The sequence below is a fragment of the Perissodus microlepis genome, chromosome 17 (genome assembly GCF_051167445.1).
Source record: "Perissodus microlepis isolate ML-2025 ecotype Zambia chromosome 17, ASM5116744v1, whole genome shotgun sequence".
NCBI lineage: Eukaryota > Metazoa > Chordata > Actinopteri > Cichliformes > Cichlidae > Perissodus > Perissodus microlepis.
In genome coordinates, this window is record NC_140477.1 from 24108385 (window position 1) to 24122870 (window position 14486).

The 14486-nt window shown below is 40.8% G+C and overlaps 1 protein-coding gene across 5 annotated transcripts in view; it reads left to right on the forward strand.

Annotated features, from left to right (window-relative positions):
• The window catches only part of cdc14ab (cell division cycle 14Ab), a 38309-nt gene extending 24719 nt beyond the window's left edge, over positions 1-13590 (forward strand). For 2 of the 5 annotated variants that reach the window (XM_084910445.1, XM_084910447.1), the window contains exons 11-16: positions 514-694; positions 1367-1467; positions 3503-3550; positions 3648-3764; positions 4437-4797; positions 9225-13590. In XM_084910445.1, coding sequence (XP_084766571.1) covers positions 514-694; positions 1367-1467; positions 3503-3550; positions 3648-3764; positions 4437-4797; positions 9225-9254 — 838 coding nt within the window. In that variant the 3' untranslated portion in view covers positions 9255-13590. Of the gene's footprint in view, positions 1-513; positions 695-1366; positions 1468-3502; positions 3551-3647; positions 3765-4436 lie in introns of all 5 variants that reach the window. The other 3 variants (XM_084910444.1, XM_084910446.1, XM_084910448.1) reach the window with 2 other exon arrangements.
• The last annotated feature ends 896 nt before the right edge of the window (positions 13591-14486 follow it).

Sequence of the window (14486 nt, forward strand, 5' to 3'; positions counted from 1 at the left end):
AATCAGCACATAGTGGTTTGAGTCTGAGCTTTGCAGCTATTCAACAAACCGCTGAAATTTTTAACTGCTTACGTTTTTTAATTTGTTTTTGAAGTGATAGATCACAATGTTTCATCCAGTGTGACAAATTAATGTTTTGTTGGGATATAGTAGTTTGCAGTTCAGGGTCCTGTTGTCTGTAAGTTAGTTAAAACAAGGCTCAGTTTGTCCTAGTTATATTGATCCTGTTTATTTGGTTCTTCAATCCAATAAGCCTTCAAACCCACAAGAGAATTAAGATTAACCAAATAGGTTTAAGGTTTTGTTGCTATATTAATCAGTCAAACAACAGCTTCAAAGAGCAAAAAGATCCAGGGTCTGGCTGACAACAACTTGATCCGACAAAAACATTAATCCAAATAAGTTTTTTATTTGCATGAGACAAAATTTAAGCAACTGTGAAGCAGGATCTTTAAAGAAAACCAGTTGTAGCATTAACAGTGAGAGTTAAAATATGTGTGTTTGCATTAACAGGAAGCAGGCAGCGCTGTGGTCAGTCGGAGACAATCAGCATTCCCAAAAAGCCAAGCAGGAGGAGAGGGCTATGCCTCATCTCATCACCAGTATGGAGGAGCTCACATTAAACCCTACACACATCAACACAAACCCTAACGGCAACTTGTCCAGATCGCAGAGCTCCGACCAACTACATGAGGTAGGACACACACACACACACACACACACACACACACACACACACACACACACACACACACACACACACACACACACACACACACACACACACAGAGAGAGAGAACAGTCAGAAGCTTTGTGTATGTGACCTGAAATTGTCCTTACCCTCAAACTTCAGCATTCATAATCAGTATCCTCAAAACACATTATGTGATCTTTATCCAAAAAAAAAGTCTTGTTTCTTCTTTGTGTTTCTTATCACATTACAATATTTCAAAGAAGTGAATTTTTTGTGAGGTAATTCAACAAACTCCCAAAATATTGCACAATTAAACATTGAAAGCTGGCCTGCTTTTATTTAAGTGTATTGAGCTTTAAAGATTGAGCTGGTGTTTAGTTTTTGCATGACTATTTAGTCTTAGGCTTTTCTTGGTGATAGGATTAAGTTGGAAACAGGAACTTTGACTAATGATCGGTCAGGATCAGCTATTTGTTGATGGTTCACTTTTAATCACAGGTATTAGGCACTCATTGATATTCTTTACTTACCGTTAGTTTTTCTTTTACATCATTATGATTATTCTGTCATTATTATTGTTAATAGCATCATTTATTTATTTATTGTGAGTTTATTCTCATTGTGAAGTGCAACATGTCAGCTGTCATACGGTATTTTTGTTTTATGTTTCAGGGTGACCAAACAGATGGTGGGCTGGGCCTGACTCAGGGAGACAAACTGAGAGCCTTAAAGAGCCGACGCTTCCCCCGTCCAGCCACTACTAGTGCCCTGAGGTACTAAAACCTAACCAAATCAGTACCACCCATTACAGCTGAAACTTTTCAGTGGGAAAAATGTGATCTCTTCAAACTCAGCTGACTGCACATTTCCCCAACTTATAAGCGGTACATTTGCATAATGGTTGAAACTAGCAACACTGACTAACTAATGGGCTGTGAGGTCAGTCTGATGACATGACCACTGGTCAATGGCCATGAGTACCATTCACAAAGAGTTGGGGAATGGCTGCAATCACAGCATTGTAAGATGGTGAAAGATGGGTAAGGATTCAAGCAGGCCATACATGTGAAAAGGGAACAACAAATTCTGAATCTAAGGGAACCACTTTTATCATCTTACAATGGCGCGATCAGCTGGACTTTTAGGTTCTGTGTCAGTTCTTTGCTGTTTTTTTCTGTTTCTTAAAGACATGACTTTCATATACCGTTCATCTTCTGTAAATGGTTCTTTAGGCCTGCCACCTCTTCTTTTGTTCTTCGCAATGTCCAGTTTCCTCAAATTTTTTAAGTCACGAGGAAGGAGGAGAAAGAGAGAGGACTGCTCACTTGTCGTTATTTATGAGAAATATTTTTAGTTCAGTGCCAAGCAATTTTTCAGGATTGGGAGTCCTTCCTGCAATCAGAACACACACTTAGGGCCGTCCGAAAAAAGCCTGCCGTGCAGCGGTCTCTTGTACCTTATTGCTTTGAGCACCAGATTTCGATATTGCAGGAACTGTGCCATGCTGAGTTATGCATGCTAGTATTCTGCTGATAGTTCTTTGAGAATCAACTTGTTGGTGGAAAAATGCGGTTTCATGTCTTGTTAAACTGTGTTATCTTGGGCAGTTTTCATCGATTTAGGTGAAGAAATATGAATAAATGATATTTTTGTGAGAGGGTCCCCAAAAGTTGATTCTGTTCATCTGGACGTAGCGTTTTCAGTGGGAGAAACGTTTCGTCACTCATCCAAGTGACGTCTTCAGTCTCAGCTGACTGAGGGTTTCCCCAAGTTTATAAACAGTACATTTGCATAATGACTGAGACTAGCACCACTGAGGGAACAATGGGCTGGGTGGTCAGTTCCTTGATCATATGCAAATTCTCAGTAGCATGGGAAGCAGAGCCGTCAGTTGCTCTGCTCCCAGGCAGATTATAACCTTGAAATCTGTTCAAGTGTGCATATTGAATGTGTACTTATTGTTTATTTTGTCTTGTTTTTAAGTGTTCTTCGTGCTGTCTTTCTTCTGTTATATGTTTTTTACTCTTATTGTGAAGTGTCCTTGGGTGTCTTGTAAGGTGCTTTTAAATAAAATGTATTATTATAATTATGTGTAGACACAACCCTGGTTCAGCCTTTGAGTTATGTGTGTTAATTTACGCTTAAACGATTCATAGTTCATCTTTTTCTAGAGCTTGTGACAACTACAACCACTTTGGGTGATATGAAGCAGGAGTGGCCAAAATAATCATTACATACACGAAGTGGGAGGAACCTGAGTTAAACTTTCTCAGCTTTCACACAAGCAATTGAAGTGACTACCAGTGAAAGCAAAGGATATTGTTGACTGAGATATGAGGGGGTGGTAAATTTATTAAAGGGTTAACTAGTTAACCAAAGTCTGGAATTTCCATTGGCAATCAAGCGTCACCTTCAAGGCTGTGTGCAAATTGCTTTATACGTGGACAGAACATCAGAGCTCCTGGGATTCTAATGCAGTTCCTGAGATATTAAATTGGTTTCACTTAAAGGAATAAGCTACAAGAGACTGTTGCACTGCAGTAACTCACAGGCTCTTTTCGGATGGCCCTAAGTGTGTGTGTTCTGATTGCAGGAAGCGCTCCGAATCCCGAAAAACTGCTTGGCACTGAACTAAAAGTATTTCTTATAAACCAGGACAAGTGAACCCTCCTCTATCTTTCTCCTCCTTCTTCTTCCCCTGCTCCCCCTGCTGAAAGGTGGCAGGCTGATTTTTCAGGCACTGGCATGTAGTCTGTCTTGTCTTAAGTTTTGTTCGGAGCCTGCATTGACAAAGATGTCATTTTTCAGAGTGGAGGAGATAAATGTGCACAGTAGATCAGCCTCACAACCACTCAGGTACAATTCCTCACAGCCAAACATTACAGATTTCCTCAGTGCACACGAGAACATAGGAATCGTGACTTTTGATCACCGTCTCTGTGTCTGTGTCCAGACTGTCGATGGGCGCCACTTCCCCACTCAAGTCCACCAACTACCCGACATCCTCCAATTCTGCTGCAGCCAAGAGGATCGGGAAGAGTCCATCATCAACAATGTCAAACATCAGGAGGTCAGTGATCCCAAAGACCTCCTTTATCACACCCTTCTCACCTACATCACATCACCTCCTTTATAACCTACTGCTTTTCATCCGAACTCACTACTCGCCTCCTTTCTTGCTCTGTAGTACTAACACACTACCTGTAGTACCTGTCAGAAGTACTAGTGGCTGTAGCTGAAGTGGTAGAGCAGGTCACCTACTAATTGGAGAGTTAGTGGTTCAGTCCCATCTGCTCCAGTCTGCATGCAAGATACTAACCCATGCAACACCAGATTTCTTTAAGGCACTTGAGCAGCAACTCTTAGGGTTGTCTGATGCAGTGAAGTATGAATGTGTGTGAATGTTAGATAGAAAGTGTGTGTGAATGGGTGATTGAGGGAAGTTGCGAAAAGAGTGCCCTGAGTAGAAATGTGCTATACAAGAACAAGTCCATTTACCATTTAGTAAAAGTACTTGGCTGATTTTCAACTTGTGTTTTAACAATGGCTGATTGAACCTGATCTGTTTCAGGTTTAAACTGGATTTAAATGGATTTAAGCAAAAGTAACAGGATTCCGGTTTAAACCAGTGTAGTCACCTTTACACTGACTTGAATTCAGATGGAGCAGACGTGTTGCATTATGTTAGCTGTATTGTTTGTTGTAATAATTTGTTTGTGTGTTGTTTGCCTGCTGACTTTAGCTCAAATCTGAGCTCTCGATTGGCCAGCTCTCTCAGTGATCTGTACGCTGCTGACACCGAGAAGGACAGGAAGACTCTGTACTCCTCTCTTCCTCCCCCGTCCTCGTCTTCGTCCTCTCTCTCTCTAAGCTCCCCGTCATCATCTTTTACTCCACCATCTGTCTCTCGCTATGGTAATGGACCTCGCAGCATACAGCATGAAGTCAACAACAACATCAGTCTATACAGCAGCCCTGCAGTGCCCTCTACAGGAAAAGGTCTGGTTCAACCAGGGCCTCAGGACTTCAGGCCCTACAGGGGCCCTGGGCCCTACAGCGCAACAAAGGGCCCCTCAGGACGCTACCTGAGCCGCTCCATACCTGTAAGTCCTCTGACACAGCAGCAGCTTGGCCCCTCCCTCTGTGTTGCTTGGCTCTCTGTTTTCATGTCACTAACACACTGGATGCAACAGCAGATTTCTTTAAGCCACTTGAGCAGCAACTCTCAGGGCTGAAAAATGAACAGACGTTGATTGGTGAACTTCAGCCATGACATAACCAGGTTAATGACCTGCTGCACAAAATAGTTTTGCTCTCTACTGTTTTTCCCCTGCATACCCGCTAAACAGGGTGACTGATTTATTTTTTTTTAAGATGAGTCGCTCAGTTCAATCTCGTAAGGCCCTGGTTTATTTGATTGACAGGTGTACAAATTACCTGTAGTCACAGAATAGCTCCTTTCCATAGTTTTTGTGGATTATTTAGTACTGACTACTCAGTATGTCTGTGCATAGTGTACGCATGCTGGCTCAAGAAAGAGCCAAACAACTAAATCTGAGGATGAGTGACATCACAGGGATACATACTTTTACATACAGTCTGCAGGTTCACAACAGCAAAATATGAAAACAGAGTTCAATCCTGTATCTGTGACTTCTGTTTGTTTTTTTGTTTTTTTTTCAAGTGTGTTAATAATGTACAGTAGTTGATCTGGAACATTTTGACTCTCAGCCAGTAAAAACACAGCTTGTTTAATAGCTGATGTTTCCAGTGTGTTTCTGATCCATGACCTCTGCTGTTTTCCGTTTCCTTCTCTGGTGTTTCTGAACTGATCTGTGTTCTGACTGGACAGTAACAACAAGAACAAGGGATGAAATGATAAGGTGTCACCACTTCAAAATAGAACCCCATAAAAAGCAACACGGTATAGGATGAGCTGCTGAGACACAGAAGCCTCAAAGCCTGTAAATAACTCCGTAGTCTGTTAACAGATAAGTAATTGACAACCATTCTAATAAATATGTTTATATGCCTTATTGTGTTTTATGTTCTCCTAAAGATTTAATATTTTGTACATATTATTGACAAAGATTTACAATTATTAATACAATATGCAATATTTGCAGGTTGAAAAACACCTTGTCATTAGAACTCTTTTTTTGTTTGTTTGTAATTTTGGGGGTTTATAAATGGGATGATAATGATCCTCTTGTTACTTTTTAATATCATGATGAACCTGGTGAATCTCTGTTTTTAAAGATGTTGTTTAGTTAATGGAGGTATGAATCAGTGTATTTCTGTGGCGTTTCGCTCCTTATGTTTCTCTCAGTCATGTTAACGTCACTCACACTAACACAAAGCTGCTGCTGAGCTGAGGAACCTGCTCAGATCTCAATCCCTAAAAAGAGTTAACTTATTGTAACTAAAGTTTGAATATAACACATTTGAGAGGGGGTTGTAGGTGTTACTTGGATATGTACGTGTGTGAACATGTAGTCTTCAGCGCTTGATGACAAATCCAAATTCAACGATCCAATTTTTTTTTTTAAGTTTAACAACTGGATACAGCAGGTAAAATGATCATTGAATCATTGAACATGCCACCAATTTTCTAAGTAGATATATTTCTAAAGGTGTTCTTGAGATGAAACTCTCACCCGATGTCAGTAACAACCACTTCACTCCACACATGCAAAGAAATCCAAATACATATGTCTATGTCCTAGTCTAAGGAGCTTGGAAAGAGAAGTGACTGGACATTAAGTTTCTTGAAGACGTTTCACCTCTCATCCAAGTAGCTTCTTCAGTTCTAAAACCAAATGGTGGCGAATCTCAGGTATTTAAAACCTAGTGGGTGTGTCACTTAAGAGGGTCATTGACCCACTATTGATCATGTCCGTCATCACATGAGCCAAGGTGTCAAAAACGATGTGGGTTATTATTAGCAGAGGCTTCGGGTGAAACCATTGTGATAGCTCGTCCTATCATGTAAACTATTGACACCTGATGCAAGATGTGAGTGGGTGTTAAGGCACCTGGGAAAGGATCTCAAAACTGCATTGTTGGTGGCAGACAGTTGGGGTCCTAAACCACCCCCTCTGTTCTAGGATGGTCGTTCACAGTGGGCATAGATGGCCCCTTTCACTCCTCTTTCAAACCGTCTGTCTCCTCTGTCCAAAATATGAACATTGGCATCCTCGAAAGAGTGACCTTTAACATTTAGATGCAAGTGTACAGCTGAGTCTTGTCCTGTCGAGGTGGCTCTTCTATGTTGTGCCATGCCTTTGTGAAGTGGCTTAGTTTGTGTTTGGGAGTTTTGTCCTTGGGATGAACCAGTTTTTGTCTGAGGGTGCGGCTGGGTCTGAAGTACATTGGGAGGTCATACTTATACAAAATTCTCTTGGGTTTCTCTGATAAACCTGCTACATAAGGGATGGCCATGTTGTTCTGATTGTCATTTGACCTTTGTTTACTTTGCATCTTTCCTGATTTGATGAAAGCCCAGTTGGGATAACCATGTGTTTTAAGAGCTTTCTTTACAGGGGTGTGTTCCTTTTCTTTCCCTTCTGCTTTAAAGGGAATGTTTTCTGCTCGGTGCTGCAGGGTCCTGATTACTCCCAAGTTTGTGATGAGTGGTGTGAGTCAAAAAGTAGATGCTGGTCTGTGTTTGTTGACTTACAGGGAAACCCACACACACAGAACTGAAGAAGCTTCTCAGATGAGAGGTGAAACTTCTTCAAGAAACTGTAGATATCCATACATTATAAGAAATGATAAAGGAAAAAGTATTGAACTGATTAAGAAAGGGAGGTGCAAACAGGCATGGAAAGTCATGACAGCAGCTGAAATCTGTCAGTAATTAGAAAGCAATCCTACCACTTAGTGCAAACTAATATCAGCTGGTTCAGTGCCAACTGGTGGCCTATGAAAAAGTGTCTCATACAAAAGAGTCATACAAGAAACATCTCAAGAGGGGTAAAACATACTGATGGCATTGGTTACATTTTACACTGCTCCAGTGAGTTCCACTGATCACTGCTGAAGTGGAAAGAACATCATTACACAATAAACCGACCACGACCGGGTGGCCTCTGCAAGATTTCAGACAGAGGAGGGAAAAAAAATTCTGTTGTCAAAGAGCCCTAATATATTCTGGTCAGACCAAAACTGAACTCTTTGAATGCCATAACACACCATGTTTGGAGGCCAAAAGCCGCTGCATATCACCCCAAGGACAACAGTGAAGTTTGAAGGTGGGGACATCATGGTGTGGGGCTTTTAAGTATATGGCAGTGGCAGTTTTCATATAATTTGAAGGAAGAATGAGTGGAAAAATGTACCAAGACATTTTTGATAAAAATCTGCTGCCATCTACCAGGATGATGAAGATGAAACGATGGTGGACATTTCAGCAAGACAGCGATCCCAAGCGCACAGGCAACAAAACTCTGAGCTGGTTTCAGAGAAGAAAATAAAGCTGCTAGAACGGCGTAGCCAGTCAGCTGACATGAATTTTAGGGGAAAATGCCAAGTCAGCAGTTTACAAGCTAATTTCCCTAACATGTCAGCATGTTAGGGAAATTAAGAATAGTCGAACCAGCAAAAATGAATGTTTTGGAGCAGTGGGAGGTGACAGTGCTGACCTCCTACTTATTGAGTCCTAAGAAGGCTTACTAATCAAGACATTGCCAAATATTGATGAACTGAAACAGTTGTAGGAAGTAGCAGGAAATGGCCCAGAATTCCTCCTCATGACTGTGCAAGAACTATAATCAGCTACAGGAAGCATCTGATGGAGATGCTAACAGGGGGTTGTACGAGTTAGTAAATTTAAGGGTTCACTTAGTTCTTTGCAGCATGCACTGTGCGTACAGCTTGGTTTCTGAACGGTTCATAAAATTGCTGCTTAGTCAAGGTATTTGTGAGTGCTTTAGCATACATGTAGGCATACATGGACAAGGACCAATGATATGGAATAAATGCAGTGCTACTGTGACAGAGACTATATATGTTAGCCACAGCACAGAGAAATGTTGTCGTCATATATTTCTGATGAAAAATGTTGTCAGTTATGTAAAATGAGCTTTCGGAATAATGAAAAACTGAGCAGCAGTGTCTGCTGTAAAAATGTGGGCATGTCTGCAGAGGCACAGTGCAAATGGTCTGCAGGGAGCAACACACAAAGACACTGTAGATACAACTCTGTTTAGACACCTGTGTGCTTATTTTAGTTTTACACAATCAGAAAATCCCTTTCATGTTGTTATGTCATTCCCAGCTACATTTATGTTGGTGCTGGTGACATGAACCAGCTCCACAGAGTACTGTAGAGCTTTTCATGTTTTCAGCTATGACTGTAGAAAGAGTTTTAGATAAGCCCTGGTTGTTATAGTTGATTTCATGGATGTCAGTTCATCTGGAATTTCCTTTTCCCACATCGTCCTCCCACAGCTCTGTTAAAGACCCTCACAGGAAATGCAGGGATCACATTTGCCCTAAAGTTAATCACACTGTTTGTTTTCTCTTTCAGTCTCTTCAGTCTGAGTACATCCAGTACTAAAAATACCCGACTGACCTGAAGACACTTTTCTTTGATTTTTTCTCTCCACAACCCGGCTCCTAAATTGGATGTTCAGAGGGAACCTTCAGATGTTTTCTCTGTCAGGACTGAATCTCCTGTGAGGTGATGGCTGCTTGTTCGTCAGACTGTGTAAATGTGCTGTCTGTAAATAAATAGTCCGCACACATGAAGATATATTTACATGGAAAAGATATATTTTATATTTGTGACAGAAAGTTGTATTTTTGTTTTAATGATCAGTGTAACTTTTTGGTAGAGTGAGGGATCAGCTGATGACAATTTGCTCTGTCATCATGGTTACAGTATTTCCGTCCGGCTTCTGATAGGTTAACCAGCATATTGTTTGGTTGATGTGACGATCAGCCCTCTTTTTTTGTGTTTGTGTGTCTAATTTAATCTAAAGGAATACCATTATTAATAGCAGAAGAATAAGGGACCCAAAAACAGAATGTCATTAACTAAGCTCAGGGTATTGAAGTGAGAATGGGTGTGAATGTGTGTGTTGTCAGTCACTGTACCTTAAAGAACCAGTTTAGTTTTTTAGCGTCGTGATTGTAAAATGAAACCTCACCTCTCTGAATGAATTTGTCAGACTGAATTAAAAGTTTGGTAACAAGGCACCATTTCCACTTCAGTACAGTTTAGAACAACAAGAAGTTAATTCAAGGCCAGATTTCTGATATTTTGGCTGCCATCTTTTATATACAGTCTAACCAGTAGAGCTGGAAGGGAAACAATTTAAAGGAGATGAACAGTAAATGGAAAATGATTAGCAGGCAGTGAAGCATGTGGTTGTATAGTAATGAGTTTAAGCTGTGGGATCAGGGTTAGTTTTAGCCATGTGGACCGCAGACATCAGCAGGCATGCGCTTTACACTAGAAGCACTTGTTGCTGTGAGTAGCATCAGGAAGCACTTTGTGTTTAGCTAACGGTGTCAGTCTGAAAACGGATTTGTGTGTTTATGTGGCCCGCAGAGTCCTCTTTTTAGGAATGACTGTGATCTTCTGTGTTGTTTTATGTGGAAAATAAGTGTTCTGTATTATTCTAAAGGTTATCGCCACAGGAACTTTCTCTAGGAAACAGGAAGTTAAACTTACTTTCTCTGCTGGTACGTCCTCCGAGAATGAGCCTCTAGATTAGAACACCTTTTACCTCCGGAAGCCCCCTGTGACTTTTTAAAGTTTTATGAACTTTAGAAACATAGAACCTTTTCTAGCACCTCAGGATTTTATTTTAATTTAAACCTGCAAAAACCCAAAAGTTGGACTCCTGTGTAAAATGTAAATAAATACAATACAAGGATTTGCAAATGTGGTAAACATATTTTATTCTCATTATAACACAGAAAACATGTCTGAGAACATGAGCTGAGAAAATGTGCCATTTAAGAAAAATATGAGCAGTGTCAGAAAGAGTGGGACACTTTCACATTTCCCACAGTGCAGCATTCCCTCTGCTTCCAACAGCATCTCCTCTGGGAGAGGAATGTTGTGCCTTTCTTGTCTGACAGAGGGTTGTAGCTGCTCAGCAATGCAAATCATTGCATTTAGTCTTTATTTACATTTCCAGAGTCCTAACAGTGTCTTTGTAATTTGGATTGTGCATAGATTAACAACTTAAGCCACAGACAGGAGTGAGAAGGTGTCATTGCACCATGTCATTTCTATCTGTGTGCAGAGGACTGAACGTGAGACCACATCAGCTGACTAATGTGCTTCACCTTACTGCTGCTTTTAGCCTGCTGTAAAATACAGGTCACGCTGTGCTGGATAAAACAATGCCCTGTGTAACTTTCCTGAAGCTTTAAACGCGCTTGATGATGACATCAGCACAGTGTTGTCTTCCTTTGCACTCATGGTGTGTGTAAGAAATGAGTTTATATGTCATTTGTGGCAGATTCCTGGGTCTTTAACATTATCGTGGGCAAATACAGGGAGTGCAGAATTATTAGGCAAGTTGTATTTCTGAGGAATAATTTTATTATTGAACAACAACCATGTTCTCAATGAACCCAAAAAACTCATTAATATCAAAGCTGAATGTTTTTGGAAGTAGTTTTTAGTTTGTTTTTAGTTTTAGCTATTTTAGGGGGATATCTGTGTGTGCAGGTGACTATTACTGTGCATAATTATTAGGCAACTTAACAAAAAACAAATTTATACCCATTTCAATTATTTATTTTTACCAGTGACACCAATATAACATCTCCACATTCACAAATATACATTTCTGACATTCAAAAACAAAACAAAAACAAATCAGCGACCAATATAGCCACCTTTCTTTGCAAGGACACTCAAAAGCCTGCCATCCATGGATTCTGTCAGTGTTTTGATCTGTTCACCATCAACATTGCGTGCAGCAGCAACCACAGCCTCCCAGACACTGTTCAGAGAGGTGTACTGTTTTCCCTCCTTGTAAATCTCACATTTGATGATGGACCACAGGTTCTCAATGGGGTTCAGATCAGGTGAACAAGGAGGCCATGTCATTAGTTTTTCTTCTTTTATACCCTTTCTTGCCAGCCACGCTGTGGAGTACTTGGACGCGTGTGATGGAGCATTGTCCTGCATGAAAATCATGTTTTTCTTGAAGGATGCAGACTTCTTCCTGTACCACTGCTTGAAGAAGGTGTCTTCCAGGAACTGGCAGTAGGACTGGGAGTTGAGCTTGACTCCATCCTCAACCCGAAAAGGCCCCACAAGCTCATCTTTGATGATACCAGCCCAGACCAGTACTCCACCTCCACCTTGCTGGCGTCTGAGTCGGACTGGAGCTCTCTGCCCTTTACCAATCCAGCCACGGGCCCATCCATCTGGCCCATCAAGACTCACTCTCATTTCATCAGTCCATAAAACCTTAGAAAAATCAGTCTTGAGATATTTCTTGGCCCAGTCTTGACGTTTCAGCTTGTGTGTCTTGTTCAGTGGTGGTCGTCTTTCAGCCTTTCTTACCTTGGCCATGTCTCTGAGTATTGCACACCTTGTGCTTTTGGGCACTCCAGTGATGTTGCAGCTCTGAAATATGGCCAAACTGGTGGCAAGTGGCATCTTGGCAGCTGCACGCTTGACTTTTCTCAGTTCATGGGCAGTTATTTTGCGCCTTGGTTTTTCCACACGCTTCTTGCGACCCTGTTGACTATTTTGAATGAAACGCTTGATTGTTCGATGATCACGCTTCAGAAGCTTTGCAATTTTGAGACTGCTGCATCCCTCCGCAAGATATCTCACTATTTTTGACTTTTCTGAGCCTGTCAAGTCCTTCTTTTGACCCATTTTGCCAAAGGAAAGGACGTTGCCTAATAATTATGCACACCTGATATAGGGTGTTGATGTCATTAGACCACACCCCTTCTCATTACAGAGATGCACATCACCTAATATGCTTAATTGGTAGTAGGCTTTCGAGCCTATACAGCTTGGAGTAAGACAACATGCATGAAGAGGATGATGTGGACAAAATACTCATTTGCCTAATAATTCTGCACTCCCTGTAAAATCAAATCTCCAGCTACCAACTCAGAGAGATCACTCGTTCTGAAATCTTTATTCGATGGTGATGTCCCTCGGTCACATGATGGTTTAACTAAACTGACGTGAAGTGCCTTAAATATCTCAGAAATAATAGTTTGGATGAACGTCACATACAGTTCTGAACAAATTTATGAGACCACCGGTTTTACACGAGAACAAATATTTCAGAAGTATTTCACAAACTTGTTTAAAACTGAAAATTACTGAATTCCCTGAAGTTTTTATACCCAAACTTGATCCGGGACAGTGGACTGTGAATCGAACGTAACGTCCAACCACTGAAACAAAACAAATTTTTCTGTTTGCAAATGCATATAAATAAGTGTAATTTGGCATCTGGATCAAAAGGTAATTTTATTGATCTCATTTCCAAGAGAGACGTGGGAATAATTATGTGCTTTACTGTTTTCTGCTTTTTTTTTTTTTTTGTAAAGCAGAAAACGTGAAAAGTCATGGATAACAAGAATAACGATATTTTACAACATTAAAAATAAGATTTTGAATATAGAGCTTGGTCAGAGTTAGGTCGACTGACAAAACGTACACTAGATGGTGGTCTGATACATTTGTTAAGCACTGCAAATATAAGCAATGCACAGAAGGTTTTTATTTTTGCACAACTTGTTGCTGTTATGAAGAAGTGGAAATGGATGTCTGATGTGTATTTAATGTCTTACTCAAGTGTTTTACTGAGGGAACGTTTAAAAAACATTGTAGTTTTTTTTTTCTTTTAACAGAATTTCTGTCTGAGCAATAACAGGAAATAAAACAATTCCTCCGACTCTGAGTTTGTTCTTGATCTGTTGATGCTACCAGAGTGTGGTTTGGAAAAAAAGTCTGGAACAGGACAAGTCCAGGTCAGACCCAAAATCGAACCAGTCTTAAGGCTTCATTTAACCCTTACGTTTGGTGGCTCTCTCCCAGTGGAGGTGCATGTAAGATGTTAAGACTCAGAGGTGCCACCTCCTGACTGCAAAGATGTTTTTCAAGTTCAGGGACAAAAACGTCCTGCAGTGCTCGCACGTGTGCTCCCCCTCTTCTGCACTCCGTCCAAGCAGCGCTTTCACCTGAGCCGTGCCGCTGTGTCTGCAGCTCACCGTTTCCTGTTGTGTGCTGCATTTGAGAATAAACTTTTCTGGACATGACCAACCTGATTCTCTACAACATTAGTCCAAGTGTAAAACACACACGTATACAAACAAAAGCCAAATCCGGCATAGAAGAAGCTGTCCCAAGTCCAAGACTAGTGTGGGATGAACGACCAAAGAAAGGAAAAGTGCAACACAAATAACAGAAGTGATGATTCAGTAAATCAGAGGTCAGATATCTCAGAGCCTGGGGTGGGGGGGCTGTCCAGACCTCTGACTTCATCAGGAAAAGGATTGATTAGTCTGAATCCTCATCAAACTAATCAATACTAAATCACAGAGGCTGTAAATCACTCAAGCTGTTATCACTCAGTCTCCAGATCATTCAATCAGTCAGGCAGAGGTCCCACAGTGAGAGCTTCACTGTATTCAGCTCATTTACTCCTTAATGTGATTCAGCATGTCTGCTGCTGCTTCATCAGCTCACTGACAGCAAAAGGAAATATTTGACTTTAAATGTATCTAAGTGAGAAGGCAGCATTGAAGTGAATTCATGTTCACGTTTTGTTAAAAGGTGTTAGTCCCAGCT